This window comes from Pelobates fuscus, chromosome 8 (assembly GCF_036172605.1).
Source record: "Pelobates fuscus isolate aPelFus1 chromosome 8, aPelFus1.pri, whole genome shotgun sequence".
Lineage (NCBI taxonomy): Eukaryota > Metazoa > Chordata > Amphibia > Anura > Pelobatidae > Pelobates > Pelobates fuscus.
The window spans coordinates 175,204,538-175,222,486 of record NC_086324.1 but is presented as its reverse complement, the minus strand read 5'-3'; the positions used below and the strand labels follow the sequence as shown (position 1 = coordinate 175,222,486).

Below are 17,949 nucleotides of genomic sequence, written 5' to 3'. Positions count from 1 at the left end.
AATTTAGCAAGAGTGAAACGTTCTTTTTTTTGTTAAATAGTTTTTTCTAGTGGGAATCAAATCAAGATCTAACCTCCTAGCTGTAATTAAGCAAAAAATACAAATAAAAAAATGTACGACTTTGGTTTGAAAACTAACAATATAAAAGTGGTCACATCTGTGATGTTTTAAAACACCTGTTTTCTTTGTAGAGAATGTTGGTTTAACTTCTTTGTTGGTTTAACCTCTTTTCAATAAGACGATTTATTTGTCACTTTTCTGCAGACTGGAGCGGAAACTGTTTTTTTTTTGTGATTTCCAAGAGACAGAGAACTCGATATCAAGTGTAGCGGTTCAGCTAGACATTGCTCAGAGCTCACATTCGTGTTTATCGACAAGAAAGGCTTTGAAAACATGTCTAAAAGATTTTTAAAAATCCATCGATCTCCACTCCTGGATCCCTCTCTCACAGGCGTATTTTATGTTATTAACAATAATGTCTCGGGTCTTTAGGTCCCAGGCATGATTGCTGTAGGGTCACATATTCGAAGTAACCTCTTCCTGTGTGCGGAAAGCTGAAGATTGAAAAGGAAACTCTGAGACAATGTGCAGAAATAGTTACGGCAAAGCAGCCACAAGGCAGATTGCAGACTGGGGTCTCTGAGACATGACACAGGTATATCTTACTAGGACCGATCCTTCAACAGCTGCTGTGTCTTCCTGACCTGAAAATATTAGAAAAGACGATATGAAAACCTTAAGGAAATGCCCAGATCCCTCACAACCAACTCCTTCTTTAATTACTGTGTTTGTACATAGGATTGCTATTTTACAATGCATTCTGTGACAAACTGAAACAACAAACAAACTGCTCCCCATTGCTCCCACGCTGGCCCTTCCTCGGACATGAAACTAAAGTCTGTGCGTGTCCTCTTTTTTTCATTTTCCAAAAAGTGGAGATTTCAATAGAAATTGGCACTTTTATAAATTAACCTGTTTACACCCCCTTGTCTGTCAATCAGACAACCGGTCCTGTTACTTCCTGGTTTGTTTAGCTCAGTGGAGATAAACTCAAGAGGCAGCAATTGCCCAGAGCACTTGCCTTGTAAAGACTTTTCATTGAGCTGCATTAGACAACTACAGAAAGTCTGGGCTGAGTCCCCCCAAATTACAGTGCATAATTAAATGCATGTTTCCATTTGGGACATGTCTACTAAACAGTGTTTTTATTTGTTCTATTTGTGCTGTGGTGTGTCTCCACCTGTTATTGCCATTTCATTGCTATAGGATTGGGGCTATTGAACTAAATGTGGGGTCTAGAGGATCCCATAAATGCTGGGGGTTCTGATTAATGTCCTGCCCATCACTTCTAATGTACAGACGGTGAGAAATTAACAGCCAATAAGAGTCTGTTTGTATCAGCGTAATCTTCTTGCGTTCTCTCCCATTTGCAGTGGGTTAACTAGAAAACAATTTGAATCTCCCCGTTTGCCTCACCTGATTCCAATAATTAAATGAACATTTGTTACAATGAAGACGATAAGTGGACAAAACGTGACTAGGCTAGCAAGATACAATTATTATTATTTGAATTATTATATTCAAAATTTCCTTTCAATTCACTTTGAATTCTCAACCCTGTAAATCTGTGAATTTGGGCCAAAGGAGGGAATTTAAACATTTGTATTATTTTTAGAAAGAAAACAGAATGCCGGTATAAACGGTATAAAAGCAAGTTTGAAGTGTCCCTTTAAGAAAAGCACTATTTTCCCTCCCTAAAATTCATCGAAGTAAACATGAAAATGATTATACAATTTTACCTTGAACCTTTTTGGCTTTTGACATTTTCATAATCATTTTCGTCGTTGCTGTCTGTGTTCAGAAGGGATGACACGGTTAGTGCTGGGTATAAACAGACAGATATTTCTTACATTTTGGGGTAAAGATTGATTTTATTGTTGGATATAAAGCCTTGGAATACGACATTGACACTAATTCATATTTCAACCTATTCAGCCTGAAAAAAGCATTGTCGGCATTTCATTACGATATGGAAAATCTTATACAATATTTTATGTGTGTTTGTCTGTGTGTGTGTGTGTGTGTGTGTATGGGCGCACCTTTGGGTGTCTGTATGTGTACATCTCTGTCTGTCTGTATGTGTGTACATGCTGTGTCTGTGTGTTTCTATTTGCATGTATGTGTACCTGCCTGTTTGTGTCTGTGTTTCTATGTGTATATGTTTGTGTGTACAAGAGTGTCCCTCTGTGTGTATGTGTCTGTGAGTGTTTGTGTATGCCTGTGTTTGTACATGTCTCAGGGTGCGAGGAGGGAAAACTGTTAATAGTTTAATAGATATGCAATCCTGAAGAAGTGAGTCCTGAATGCTTTTTTTTGAAGATTTGGAAACTGGGTGAGAGTCTAATGGAGAAAGGAAGGGCGTTCCATAGCACCGGTGCAGCCCTAGCGAAGTCTTGATGGTGAGCATCAGAGCTGGGACTACTGACAGAGGATAGACATAGGTCTTCAGCAGCGAGTATTGGCTTAGACATGTATTAGTGAGGATAGGTAGGTTGGAGCAGCATTATCTAAAGACTTGTAAGCAAGTATCAGAATTTTAAATTGTGCCCTATGTGTCAGAGGAAGCCAATGTAGGGTCTCACAGAGCGGAAAGGCATGGGAGGTGCGAGTGGACAGGAAGAGGAGCCTTACCACCACAATGAATATAGACTGTAACGGGGCAAGCTGGGAACACGTAAGTCCACAGAGAATGGGATTGTCAAAGCGAGAGAGAACAACGACCAGCACCTTAGCCGCGTCTGGTGTAAAATAGGGCCTGATGCACAGTATGTTTTTAAGATGGAAGAGGGACGGGTTTGGCGATCGACTGGACAGGAGGGGTGAAGGAGAGGTCGAAGTCAAAGAGAACACCAAGGCAGTGGGCCTGCAAGGTAGAGATGATGGTAGCAGCGTGGACTTGGAGGGAGACAGACACGGGAATAGCAACACATGATGGAGGAAAGACCTGAAGTTCTGTTGTGGACAGGTTGAGTTTAAGAAAGTAAGAAGCCAGTTGGAAATTTGCAGAGAGGCAGCCGTCATAATCGGAGGTGATGGTGGAAAGATTTTTTCGATTTTTTAAAAATATTTTTTAATATTCTCCTTGTTTGCAAGGTACTCACCATTGCCAGAATTCTTTGGATCATCTTCCACATTTACATATTCTGAACTCTCACCTGTTGTCACAAAAAGGAAAGTATTTATATATAAAAATGTTAACAAGGTTGACCTAGTAGGTTTTGTTTTATGTTCAACATTTTAACCTATTCGAATGCTTCAACAGCTGCCTTACTCTCCCATTGGTCACAGCTCAGAGCCACTTACCTGCTCTCTTTACCTTCTAATCGCAGCTCATGTACCAACCAACTGCATTTCATCCTATCAATCACTGCTAATAGTCCACCAACTGTTCTCCCTCCTAATAATCACAAGTAATAGTCCACCAACTGCTCTCCCTCCTATCAATCACAGATAATAGTCCACCAACTGCTCTCCCTCCTATCTATCAAAGCTAATAGTCCACCAACTGCTCTCCCTCCTATCAATCACAGGTAAAAATCATCAACTGCTCTCCCTCCTATCAATCACAGGCAACAGTCCATCAACTGCTCTCCCTCCAATCAATCACAGCTAATATTCCACCAACTGCTCTCCTTTCTATCAATTACAGGTAATAGTCCACCAACTGCTCTTCCTCCTATCAATCACAAGTAGTAGTCCGCCAACTGCTCTTCCTTCTATCAATCACAAGTAATAGTCCACCACCTGCTCTCCCTCCAATCAGTTACAGGTAACAGTCTATCAACTGCTCTCCCTCTTATCAATCACAGGTAATAGTCCATCAACTGCTCTCCCTCTTATCAATCACAGGTAATATTCCCCCAACTGCTCTCCCTCCTATCAATCACAAGTAATAGTCCACCAACTGCTCTCCCTCTTATCAATCACAGGTAATAGTCCATGAGCTGCTCTCCCTCTTATCAATCACAGGTAATAGTCCATGAGCTGCTCTCCCTCCTATCAATCACAGGTAATAGTCCATGAGCTGCTCTCCCTCCTATCAATCACAGGTAATAGTCCATGAGCTGCTCTCCCTCTTATCAATCACAGGTAATAGTCCATGAGCTGCTCTCCCTCCTATCAATCACAGGTAATAGTCCATGAGCTGCTCTCCCTCTTATCAATCACAGATAATAGTCCACCAACTGCCCTCCTCTTCCTCTGACCATAGCTCACAGTCTATTACCTTGCCTCTCTCCATTAATTTTTATTGAAATCCCAACACAGCCAGTTTTATTCTTGTTTGGACACACTTTCCATTGAATATCACTCTCCCCTCTTCCTTTTCCGTCCTGTGTTTCCCTGTTCCTCACAGAACGTGCTGCTCATATCATTCCCCTTTCATACCTCACCCCCTCGTTCTCTCCTATGCTCTAATTAAATGGTTTTCAGCCTCCTTTCCTGCACTGCTTGCCTGAATCTTTTACTAGAAATAGGTTTCATTCGGAATCCGAAATACGATTCTAGAATTCTGTAGGAAAAACGGTTAATCAGTTACCAGTGAAGGACTTATCGGAGCCTCTATCTGTTAATAGAGAAGGCAGAGCTAAAGCCTCTGTAACTCTTACTTTGTTGTGTATCCTCCAGGTCACTTGTTCCCACGTTTACATAATTATCATCGTTACCTGCAGTGGGAAGGGGAGAAAGTACTCTAAAATCCAGCAGATCATTATAATGATACCCCATAGAGCTTACTCTGATCTGCCACTAGGGGGCACAATACAAAGACAGAGAAACCTCTGTGACATAGCAAACGTTGTGCAAAGAATCAGTTTAAAGAGAAGGATTAATATTCATTAAATATACATATATATATATAGAGAGAGAGAGAGAGAGAGAGATCTCCCGCTAAGCATGTCTCACCCCATGTGATTCTCTGTTAGTAACACACGGTAAGTACATATTGAATAATCTCCCGCTAAGCATGACTCATCCCGTGTAATTCTCTGTTAGTAACACACGGTAAGTACATATTGTATGGTCTCTCGCTAAGCATGTCTCATCCCGTGTAATTCTCTGTTAGTAACACACGGTAAGTACATATTGAATAATCTCCCGCTAAGCATGACTCATCCCGTGTAATTATCTGTTAGTAACACATGGTAAGTACATATTGTATGGTCTCTCGCTAAGCATGTCTCATCGCGTGTAATTCTCTGTTAGTAACACACGTTAAGTACATATTGTATGGTCTCTCGCTAAGCATGTCTTATCCCGTGTAATTCTCTGTTAGTAACACACGGTAAATACATATTGAATAATCTCCCGCTAAGCATGACTCATCCCGTGTAATTATCTGTTAGTAACACACGGTAAGTACATATTGTATGGTCTCTCGCTAAGCATGACTCATCCCGTGTAATTATCTGTTAGTAACACACGGTAAGTACATATTGTATGGTCTCTCGCTAAGCATGTCTTATCCCGTGTAATTCTCTGTTAGTAACACACGTTAAGTACATATTGTATGGTCTCTCGCTAAGCATGTCTTATCCCGTGTAATTCTCTGTTAGTAACACACGGTAAGTACATATTGTATGGTCTCTCGCTAAGCATGTCTTATCCCGTGTAATTCTCTGTTAGTAACACACGGTAAGTACAAATTGTATGGTCTCTCGCTAAGCATGTCTCATCCCGTGTAATTCTCTGTTAGTAACACACGGTAAATACATATTGAATAATCTCCCGCTAAGCATGACTCATCCCGTGTAATTATCTGTTAGTAACACACGGTAAGTAGATATTGTATGGTCTCTCGCTAAGCATGTCTCATCCCGTGTAATTCTCTGTTAGTAACACACGGTAAGTACATATTGTATGGTCTCTCGCTAAGCATGTCTTATCCCGTGTAATTCTCTGTTAGTAACACACGGTAAGTACATATTGTATGGTCTCTCTCTAAGCATGTCTTATCACGTGTAATTCTCTTTTAGTAACACACGGTAAGTACATATTGTATGGTCTCTCGCTAAGCATGTCTTATCACGTGTAATTCTCTGTTAGTAACACACGGTAAGTACATATTGTATGGTCTCTCGCTAAGCATGTCTTATCCCGTGTAATTCTCTGTTAGTAACACACGGTAAGTACAAATTGTATGGTCTCTCGCTAAGCATGTCTCATCCCGTGTAATTCTCTGTTAGTAACACACGGTAAATACATATTGAATAATCTCCCGCTAAGCATGACTCATCCCGTGTAATTATCTGTTAGTAACACACGGTAAGTAGATATTGTATGGTCTCTCGCTAAGCATGTCTCATCCCGTGTAATTCTCTGTTAGTAACACACGGTAAGTACATATTGTATGGTCTCTCGCTAAGCATGTCTTATCACGTGTAATTCTCTTTTAGTAACACACGGTAAGTACATATTGTATGATCTCCCTCTAATCACACAAGTCCCCATGTAATTCACTATTAGTTACAGTATATAATGCCTTACAGCTGCACGAGTCCTTCGCTTCACAAGAATTTTCCACATTTACATAGTTTTCATCTGTGTTAACTGCAAGGAAACGATAACTTGTTCATTAAGAAATTAGAACCTGTAAACAAACATGGCACACACCTCTAAACACAGACATGTTACCATCATGTAAATATATTGCATGGATCCAAACATGCCTCATGTATGTAAACACACTCTAAACATGCTAAATGGATCGATATACTTCCAAACACAGAACATGCACCCAAACACAGAACACGGATTCATTCTTACTACATGCACATATTACATGGATTTAAACACATTACTCACCCATTTACAGTGAGCAAATCATGCTGCAGGCAACTTATTATATTATATTCTTTCACATTACATGGATCCAAAAGCACGTCAACCCTGTATGTATATTCCATTCATCCACACATGCTTCATTCATGTAAACATATTCCATTGACGCAAGCACACTACATGGTTCTAACACGTTATGTGTATCAAACTAACTACATATATGTAAACACTTTACATGGCTCGAAGCATGGTGCATGGCACTAAACATATTAATTTGTTCTAAAAACATTACAAATCCCCAAACCCATTACATAGATCAAAACATGCTACATGTGTCTAAACACGTTACACTGTTATTAAAATAATACATGTATCAAAATAGATTACATGGATCCCAACACACTTAATTCCTCTAAAACTATTGCACAGATTCCAACACACGACATGCATCTAGACATGTTACATGTTCCCAGATACACTACATGTATCATAGCACATTACATAGATATAAGCACACTCTGAGTTTCTAAACATATTACACTTATTAGTCAAAGCACAATACATGCCTGTAAATATATTACATGATGCAAACATGTTATATACCTCTAAACATATCACATGTCTGAAAACCGATAATACAAATCCACACATGCTACATACATCTAAACATATTGCATATGTCCATATGCATGAAATGCATATAAGCCCATTGCATGGATGCAAACATACAACATGGATCTAAACACATTTGAGAAAGGCAAATACTAAATAAATTACCAGTTTCCAAACATGCTACATGCATCTAAACCCCATTACATGGATCCATGCCCATCCCAAGCCTTTACCCCATTACATGGATCCATGCCCATCCCAAGCCTTTACCCCATTACATGGATCCATGCCCATCCCAAGCCTTTACCCCATTACATGGATCCATGCCCATCCCAAGCCTTTACCCCATTACATGGATCCATGCCCATCCCAAGCCTTTACCCCATTACATGGATCCATGCCCATCCCAAGCCTTTACCCCATTACATGGATCCATGCCCATCCCAAGCCTTTACCCCATTACATGGATCCATGCCCATCCCAAGCCTTTACCCCATTACATGGATCCATGCCCATCCCAAGCCTTTACCCCATTACATGGATCCATGCTCATCCCAAGCCTTTACCCCATTACATGGATCCATGCCCATCCCAAGCCTTTAACCATTGCATGGACCCGTGCTCATCCCAAGCCTTTACCCTGAACATGATGCTGTACCTGAAGACATGCTGGTCCTGTTATCTTGGCTTATGAGGACATTGATGGTGGGCACTTGATCATTTTTTTCAGGGATCACCTCTCTGTGTGTAAAGACCCCCCAAGAAGATATTTTATTAAAGCAAAATAAATCTTAATAATAAATATCTAATATTGCATGTTTCTAATTAAATGTCCTTTCTAATATGACACATTAACAGACAAAACATTCACTAACTCCAACTGCCGACATAACATGTTTTCTTATCAGTATGTTTTACTGATGGGTTGAACATTGTGATATAAATCGAGAATGTGCAAAAAGAATGACAGATATCCCATCTAAACAACTACAACATCCTTCCATGGAAATAGCATCAATCTGTGTGCATTATTCTTTAAAACTGGTTTATGGAAATGAGTATTCAGGGGACATTGCCACTTTAAGCATGTCTCGCCCCGAGTATTCCGGGGACATTGCCACTTTAAGCATGTCTCGCCCCGAGAATTCAGGGGACATTGCAACTTTAAGCATGTCTCGCCCTGAGTATTCCGGGGACATTGCCACTTTAAGCATGTCTCGCCCCGAGAATTCAGGGGACATTGCAACTTTAAGCATGTCTCATCCCGAGTATTCTGGGGACATTGCCACTTTAAACATGTCTCGCCCCGAGTATTCAGGTGACATTGCCACTTTAAGCATGTCTCGCCCCGAGTATTCAGGTGACATTGCCACTTTAAGCATGTCTCGCCCCGAGTATTCCGGGGACATTGCCACTTTAAGCATGTCTCGCCCCGAGTATTCAGGGGACATTGCAACTTTAAGCATGTCTCATCCCGAGTATTCTGGGGACATTGCCACTTTAAACATGTCTCGCCCCGAGTATTCAGGTGACATTGCCACTTTAAGCATGTCTCGCCCCGAGTATTCAGGTGACATTGCCACTTTAAGCATGTCTCGCCCCGAGTATTCAGGTGACATTGCCACTTTAAGCATGTCTCGCCCCGAGTATTCCGGGGACATTGCCACTTTAAGCATGTCTCGCCCCGAGTATTCAGGTGACATTGCCACTTTAAGCATGTCTCGCCCCGAGTATTCAGGTGACATTGCCACTTTAAGCATGTCTCGCCCCGAGTATTCCGGGGACATTGCCACTTTAAGCATGTCCCGCCCCGAGTATTCCGTGGACATTGCCACTTTAAGCATGTCTCGCCCCGAGTATTCCGGGGACATTGCCACTTTAAGCATGTCTCGCCCCGAGTATTCAGGTGACATTGCCACTTTAAGCATGTCTCGCCCCGAGTATTCAGGTGACATTGCCACTTTAAGCATGTCTCGCCCCGAGTATTCAGGTGACATTGCCACTTTAAGCATGTCTCGCCCCGAGTATTCAGGTGACATTGCCACTTTAAGCATGTCTCGCCCCGAGTATTCAGGTGACATTGCCACTTTAAGCATGTCTCGCCCCGAGTATTCCGGGGACATTGCCACTTTAAGCATGTCTCGCCCCGAGTATTCCGGGGACATTGCCACTTTAAGCATGTCTCGCCCCGTGTAATTCTCTGTTAATGACACAAGGCTTTCTTACATGTAATCACGTGCGGTTTTCTCGTTGGTATAATTTCCCCCATTTTCCTCCTCATACTCTTCATCGCTGGACTTGTCTTTCCTTGAATGACCTGTGAAGAATCAACATTGTATTAATCTCACTGTGAATTCTGATAATTATATGATAACGAGAGCGACCCAAAGTCAACTCTTAATACTGACTGAATGTTTTATTTAAGATTTACCAATCTTTTTGTTTGGAAATAATTTTGCAAAATATGAAAAATTTAGACTTTTTTTAAATTCACAGTATGTATAGATTAAAACATTCCAAAATGTATTGTTATCCAGAGAATATGATACAGCACACTGGGTTTTATATTAGAAATCATTTCAGTCTGAATGGGCGCAAGTAAAGGATGCAATATGTATCTTTATCCACCAGGTGGTGGGGTTGAACAAGGATAACGTACTGACAGAGTGCGATCGCTGCTCACTCCTATTACCGAATTCCAAAGAAATTCCTGTAAAAAGAGAGAAAAGAAGAAAAATACAAAACCTGTGCAACACAGAGAAACATCGAAACATAGAAACATAGAAATATAGAATGTGACGGCAGATAAGAACCATTCGGCCCATCTAGTCTGCCCAATTTTCTAAATACTTTCATTAGTCCCTGGCCTTAGGATAGAACATTAAACTGAATTTATATAACAACCAGGGTGAGTGAGAGAAGATATATGAGTTATACAGAGCAACAGGAGGAGTTATAGAGAGAGTTATAGGGAGAAATAGGATGAGTTATAGGAAGGGTTATATGGAGTAATAAGAGGAGTTATATGGAGAGGGATATATGGAGTAATAGGAGGAGTTATAGGGAGTAATAGGAGGAGTTATAGGGAGGGTTAAATGGAGTAATAGGAGGAATTATAGGGAGGGTTATATAGAGTAATTGGAGGAGTTATAGGGAGGGTTATATTGAGTAATAGGAGGAGTTATAGGGATGGTTATATGGAGTAATAGGAGGAGTTATAAGGAAAGTGGAATATACAGATATAACAGGTAAATGGAGCCGAGGAACCAGTGCTAATAATGTAATATATCTTCAGTACTTACCAGGCTCATTGGCCTCTATATAGCTTACTCGCCTTGGGCCCAGAGCTGGGGTTCTACTGTGAAAGGTAAGAGTTAATAATTAAATCATTGGAATTTGATGATTGTAATCGTTTTCATTCCTACTCTGACAGTGTTACCGAAGGTTATGTTACGTTTCTGGACATTGTTTGTTAACCCGTCTCATAGTGTAGAAATCTTTGAACACCCGATGCCATATTGTAGTCCGTGACGGGATGATACTACGTAACTGATGTGTTAGAATTCACCCATTCACAGACTATAGATCTCAACTATACTCACCAAGATTGAATATACTATCAGACTTTGGGATTTTCAAAACCATGTTTATATTCATCTTATAGACTGAGTAACACGACCGGTTGCTTATCAATTCAATTAGACTGGAGAAACGAATTGAAGGGAAACTCCCCAAGAGTCAAATAGAGCAAAATAACTAATTTTTCTAACTATTAAAGCAGGGGTTCTCAACCCAGACTCTAAGGTGTTTTATTTTTCTTTTTCTAAACACCTTAGACTCACCCAGGTAATCCCTAAACCCTGGACTGGTAGGGGGTCCTTGAGGACAAGGTTGAGAACCCCTGTATTAAAGCCAGGTAGGGCTGAGCAATGTGCATGGAAAATTCATATTTATTTACACCCCCTAAGTATTAGATCAACTGCAAATCAAAAAGTCAATATTACTTATAGCTGTATATTAAAGGGGGGAGGGGGGAGGGGGGGGAACAGGGAAGAAAGGAGAAAAGCGAAAGAGAGTAAAGGATAATATATATATATATTTATAATCTAAAAGGGGGAAAGTACAAATTAAGGGGATACAACTTAACTTCACACATTGAGTCTCTGAGTGGAACCTTTATTATCATTTCCAATCAATTGGAATTAACCTACTCACAATAATATTTTAACTATAAATAACACTATTAAAGAAAAACATCCTTTCTCTTAAAGTGATAAACCCTTCATCGGCTATTAGTCCGTTTACAATCCAACTATTAATTAACATCCACAACTTCTCAATACTAGATATCTATTAACTCTTAAGGAGAAGATAACATCAAAGAAAGAGACGAAAAGTGGGAAAAAAGAGAAAAAAGGGAGAAATAGATAAGAGGAAAAGGAAATAGAAAGAAGATAGAAAAGAGTGAAGAAAAATAGAATGTAAAAATATAAGAAATAAAAAGAAATAAAAAGGGGAGAAAAAGAAAGAGTATTTTCACCCTCCCCCCCCACTATATCTTTGCTCGCCTGACATGGCACCTAAAAAAGAGAAGATACGAAATTCAGACAAAAATAAATCCCATAATACCTACTATTCGCCTAAGAATCCAGGAAGGTAAAGCAAATCTAGAAGGTCGCTTGGAATCTTGGACATCTTGGCATCAATCAAACTTACTAACTCTGAACAAGACCATTCTGAATTACATCAACCTCTAACTAACGAGTGTGTGACGCAACTAATGGACAACCTACATAAAAAAAAAATAAACAAGATATGACATCTCTTGTGGGTTTTTTAACCCCTTCAGCCCAGCGGGAAGGGACCCCGAGAGAGGGGGCGGGGGGAGGGGGGGGGGACCTACTAACGGGTAGGCAACCTTTTAGCCGCACTGTGCCGATATAGGATTGTGATGTCCCGTAGCGCGCGGTCCTATTTTTTTTTAAATTGAGGTGTGTATGCTGCCGTATTCTGCTTGTGTTATTTTTACTGTAATTGCTTTGTATCGTTGTATATGTGCGTATATGCAGGGCCGTCTTTAATATTGACTGGACGCTGGGCAAAGCATTTGCTTGGGGCCCCCTGGACCCTGTCCCCCCTCCCCAGGTGTGCAATCACGTCCTCCACCCCAACGCTGACACACACAGACACGCTGACACACACAGACATGCTGACACACACAGACATACTAACACACACACACACACAGGTATGCTGACACCCACACACAGATATGCTGACACACACACTGACAGACATACTGACACACACAGATAGAAATACTGACACACACAGATATAATGACACACACACACACAAGCATACTAACACACTCAAAATTTACACTTTTAAACCCACCCTCCAGTTTCCTACCTTTCCTGCTGGTGGCTGAAGGTGTTGGGAGTTGGGATCTGGCTCTCTCGGCCAGCCCCCCTCCACTCTGCCTACTCTTCTTTCCCGCGCGCTCCTCTCTTTGTGGGAGGAAGTGATGCACAGCCGTCCCTTCCTCCCAGCCTGCTGCCGAAAAGCAAGGGGCCCACTGGCGCTGTTAAAGCGCCTCAGCGCGCGACCAGACCTCTGCTGACAGAAGCCCACCTGGTGGCCCTTTGTGCATGGGCCAGCCGGTGGGCCTCCTTAGTGTGCGGATTACCGGCCGGGGGGTGAGAAATAGTTGAGGCCAGCGGGGCTCACGGTGCATCTGCCCCGTTTGCCCCATGTTAAAGACGGCCCTTCGTATATGAGCTATTATATTGTATATGTTCATGAGTAGTTTATGGTATTGTGTATGGAACATATGAATGTAAGCTGTGTATGGGGGCTGCTTGTGGAATTGTGTGTGTGGATGGATATGTCTCATCCACTTTGGTGGAGTCGTGGGGTTGTGTGCATGTATGTGGATTGTTGGTGGTGTTGCGTTTGTTCGGATTGTGTGTATGTTTGTGTGTGGGCTGTCTGTATTATTTGTATGGTGGGAATGGTTATTCTGCATTTCTGTGTATATCTAGCAGTGTGGGTGACTTCCTTGGGTTCCAGTGGGGACCAGGCCGGCCAGGTACATGTCAAAGACAGGAGCTGCAACTGCGTGCTGCTCTACTACTGTGTGGTTTCCCATTCACTAGTGCTGGGAGGAAGAGATCACTTCTTCTACGTGCTGCAATGCATAATTTGAGGATTGTCCTTCACCACCTTTTTGGATTAGCAGATATCTGAAGTTTTACTGGGACTCCTGATAGGCCAGAGCCTGTTTGGCTCTAGCAGCCTTGAGTGCCGTGCAAAGACACCTCGAGTGCCGTGCATGGCACTAGTGCCGTAGGTTGCCTACCCCTGCTATAGTGCCAGGAAAACGGGTTTGTTTTCCTGGCACTATAGTTTTCATTTAAGTGAGATCAAAGATGTAATTTATACTTTGAAATCAAACAAAGAACATGGGCCAGACGGCTTCACGTCTATTTTTTATTGAAAATTCCAGGTATTAGTGGCTTTATTGCGTTTGAGGGTATTCTTCCAAAGCAGGCCCATTTACCGGAGGAATATCTCCAGGCCTCCATTCTACCAAAAGAGAGTAAAGATCCCACTAAAACCACCAGTTACAGGCCCATTTCCTTGATAAACTTAGATGTCAAGATCTATTCGAAGAAATAATACTATTCTGAATTCACGGAGTAGGCGGGGTCCGTCAGGAACAAAGGCAGTGCTAATAACATCCGAAGAGTCCTTAACCTAATCCACAGAATTAATTCTAAATAAATCAAGGCAGCCTTTTTGGCTCTGGATGCCGAAAAGGCTTTTGACAGGCTGGACTGACAATTTATGGATTTGGTTTTACAACAATGTGTCGGCAGTCACCATCACCAAGAGCTTCAGATGGACAACGCATATATATATCTGGATGATTCCTTTGTTTAAACCACACCGTGTCCATTGTGGGTGCAGGATGTGTGTGTAATGTGTTTTTTTAGGGTTAAATGTTAGCGTGCTCTCCTGTCTTGCAATTGATTGCAATCAACTAGGTGAATTTTGCTGTGGATCCTATACAGTGCCACCTGTTTGTTGCAGGATTCCTTTAGCCCTGGGATAAATCAAGAGAGCTAGGCCTGATAGCCACGAGTGCCTTTGTAAAGGCAATGGAAATTGAATTGCAGGCAGAGGTGGATACCTGCCTGGATGAACAGCTGCAGTGGGATAGGCAGAGGGGACAATACCTGCCTGGAAGGAGAGCTGCAGCATGGTGCATTGGAAAAGCTCCAGAAGGACCCCAGTCAAGCTTCGGCAACTGGGGCAGAAGCGTTTCAAGTTTCCCGGCTCAAGCTAGGTAGCAAGTTTGGCGGAGGTACTCAGCCAGGGTACAGGGATCTCCATCACAAACAATATGGACTAATAGGTAATTTTAGAGACAGTGTTAAGATATTATGTACAAATCCAACAGCAAAGGTTATTTTTATATTAAAAACGGTACAAGGCAGGGATGCCCTTTGGCTCCCTTGCTATACATTTTGGCTATGGAGCATTTAGTTGCTTTAATATGACAAAAGGAAGCAGTGCAGGGAATCATGGTCGCCAAGTAGAACATAAGATTATTTTATTTGTGGATGACGCCCTCTTGACCTTGACCCTTGAAACTATTCCAGCTGTGATGAAATTGATGTCCAAATATAGCGAACTTTCAAATCCTAAATTAAACATAACTAAGACTCAGATCTTGACTAGTGATGTCGCGAACATAAGATTTTCGGTTTGCGAACGTCGAACGCGAACTTCTGCAAATGTTCGCGAGCGGGCGAACCTGGCGAACCGCCATAGACTTCAATAGGCAGGCGAATTTTAAACTCTTTCTGGCCACAATAGTGATGGAAAAGTTGTTTCAAGGGGACTAACACCTGGACTGTGGCATGCCGGAGGGGGATCCATGGCAAAACTCCCATGGAAAATTACATAGTTGATGCAGAGTCTGGTTTTAATCCATAAAGGGCATAATTCACCTAACATTCCTAAATTTTTTGGAATAACGTGCTTCAAAGCACGTAAAATAAGGGGGGGGAACCTACTAAAAAAGAATAAGGGGGGGACCTACTGTCCTCCCCCCCGGCCCCCACCCCGGAGCAGTGGGTGGGGGCCCTAAATAAAGATGAGGGGACCTACCCTGAGTGGTGGGTGGGGGCCCTAAAAAAAACTATAAGTGGTGGGTGGGGGCCCTAAATAAAGAGAGGGGGGGGGAACCTACTGTCCTCCCCTCGGCCCCCACCCCTGAGCAGTGGGTGGGGGCCCTAGATAATAATGGTGGGGGGACCTACCATCCTCCCCCCGGCCCCCACCCCTGAGCGGTGGGTGGGGGCCCTAAAAAACAATAAGCGGGGACCTACTCTCCCCCCTGGCTCCCACCCATGAGCTGTGGTTGGTGGCCCTAAATAAAGAGAGGGGGACCTACTGTCCTCCCTCCGGCCCCCACCCCTGAGCAGTGGGTAGGGGCCCTAGATAATAATGGTGGGGGGGACCTACCGTCCTCCCCCCCGGCCCCCACCCCTGAGCGGTGGGTGGAGGCCCTAAAAAAACAATAAGGGGGGACCTACTGTCCCCCCCAGCCCTCACCCCTGAGCAGCGGGTGGGGGCCCTAAATGAAAATCCACCCCAATCAAGGTGACTAGGGGTCCCAAGCCCCTAGTCACCCCCCCCACCCAAATCAAGCTATCCCCTACCTACCCCCTTACCCTAAAAATAGTGAGGGGGGGAATAAAATAACTAACCTGTAAAAAAAAATTTAACTTACCATTTGACGTCTTCTTTTTTCTAAAATCTTCATTTTTCAGCCCCAAAAAAGGCCAAATAAAAAGCCATCATACCCGGCGAACTTAAAATAAAATAAAAAACCCGAGCGCAAAAAAAAAACCTGACGAAAAAGAAAAAACCCGATTAAAGCCTTGCCCCGCCCTGCAATTAAGCTAAGAACACTCTGATTGGTGGGTTTAAGCCAATCAGAGTGCTCTTTGTCATTTTACACAGCGTGGGAAAGTTCTTTGGAATTTTCCCACGCTGTGTAAAATGACACAGAGCACTGTGATTGGATTGCTTGAAAACCATCCAATCACAGTGCTCTGTGTCATTTTACACAGCGTGGGAAAGTTCTTTGGAATTTTCCCACGCTGTGTAAAATTACACAGAGCACTGTTATTGGATGAATTTCAAGCCACACAATCAGAGTGCTTTGTGTCATTTTACACAGCGTGGGAAAGTTCAGAGTGCTCTTTGTCATTTTACACAGCATGGGGAAGTTCTTTGGAATTTTCCCACGCTGTGTAAAATGACACAGAGCACTGTGATTGGATGGCTTGAAAACCATCCAATCACAGTGCTCTGTGTCATTTTACACAGCGTGGGAAAGTTCTTTGGAATTTTCCCATGCTGTGTAAAATGACAAAGAGCACTCTGATTGGCTTAAACCAGCCAATCAGAGTGTTCTTAGCCTAATTGCAGGGCGTGGCAGGGCTTTATAAGCCTTCCCCCGCCCTGCAGAGCTCAGTCTGCGCGGAGCCCTCCATGGCTGAAGATGGATTAATTTTCTTTGCGTCTGGTTTTTTCTTTTTCGTCTGGATTTTTTTTTTGTGCTCAGGTTTTTTTATTTTATTTTAAATTCGACGGGTATGATGGCTTTTTATTTGGCCATTTTTGGGGCTGAAAAATGAAGATTTTAGAAAAAAAAGAAGTCAAATGGTAAGTTGAATTTTTCTTTACAGGTTAGTTATTTTATTCCCCCCTCACTATTGTTTAGGGTGAGGGGGGTAGGTAGGGGGTAACTTTTTTGGGGTGGGGGGTGGTTGACTAGGGGCTTGGGGACCCCTAGTCACCTTTGATTGGTGGGGGATTTTTACTTAGGGCCCCCACCCACCACTCAGGGGTGGGGTTCTGGGGGGGACAGTAGGTCTCCCACTTATTGTTTTTTTAGGGCCCCCACCCACAGCTCAGGGGTGGGGGCCAGGGGGGAGGACAGTAGGTCCCCCACCCTCATTATTTTTATAGCCCCCACCCACCGCGCAGGGGTGGGGGCCAGGGGGAGGACAGTAGGTCCCCCCATCATTATTTGTATGGCCCCCACCCAACGCTCATGGGTGGGGACGGGGGGGAGGACAGTAGGTCCCCCCTCATTGTGATTTATGGCCCCCACCCACTGCGCAGGGGTGGAGGCTGGGGGGGAGGACAGTAGGTCCCCCCCTCATTATTTTTATGGCCCCCACCCACCGCGCAGGGGTGGGGGCCGGAGGGGTAGGACAGTAGGTCCCCCCCTCATTATTTTTATGGCCCCCACCCCTGCGCGGTGGGTGGGGGCCATAAAAATAATGAGGGGGGGACCTACTGTCCTCCCCCCCAGCCTCCAGAGGGGGAGGGAGAGTGCCACAGGGAAAGGAGGGAGAAAGAGACAGAGGGGGAGAATAGAGAGACAGGGGGAGGGAGAGTGCCACAGGGAAAGGA

At 43.1% G+C, this 17,949-nt stretch overlaps 1 protein-coding gene and 1 pseudogene across 1 annotated transcript in view; both read right to left on the bottom strand.

Moving 5' to 3' along the window:
* Positions 1-617: 617 nt before the first annotated feature.
* The window catches only part of LOC134571042 (uncharacterized), a 41,977-nt gene continuing 24,645 nt past the window's right edge, over positions 618-17,949 (bottom strand). Inside the window, exons 6-14 of the mRNA XM_063429084.1 lie at positions 10,752-10,807; positions 10,109-10,159; positions 9,676-9,766; positions 8,108-8,190; positions 6,544-6,606; positions 4,668-4,724; positions 3,162-3,215; positions 1,800-1,851; positions 618-704 (exon numbers count right to left, since the gene is read on the bottom strand). Coding sequence (XP_063285154.1) covers positions 680-704; positions 1,800-1,851; positions 3,162-3,215; positions 4,668-4,724; positions 6,544-6,606; positions 8,108-8,190; positions 9,676-9,766; positions 10,109-10,159; positions 10,752-10,807 — 532 coding nt within the window. The 3' untranslated portion in view covers positions 618-679. The remainder of the gene's footprint in view (positions 705-1,799; positions 1,852-3,161; positions 3,216-4,667; positions 4,725-6,543; positions 6,607-8,107; positions 8,191-9,675; positions 9,767-10,108; positions 10,160-10,751; positions 10,808-17,949) is intronic.
* LOC134572136 (small Cajal body-specific RNA 11) lies at positions 17,752-17,909 on the bottom strand (annotated as a pseudogene).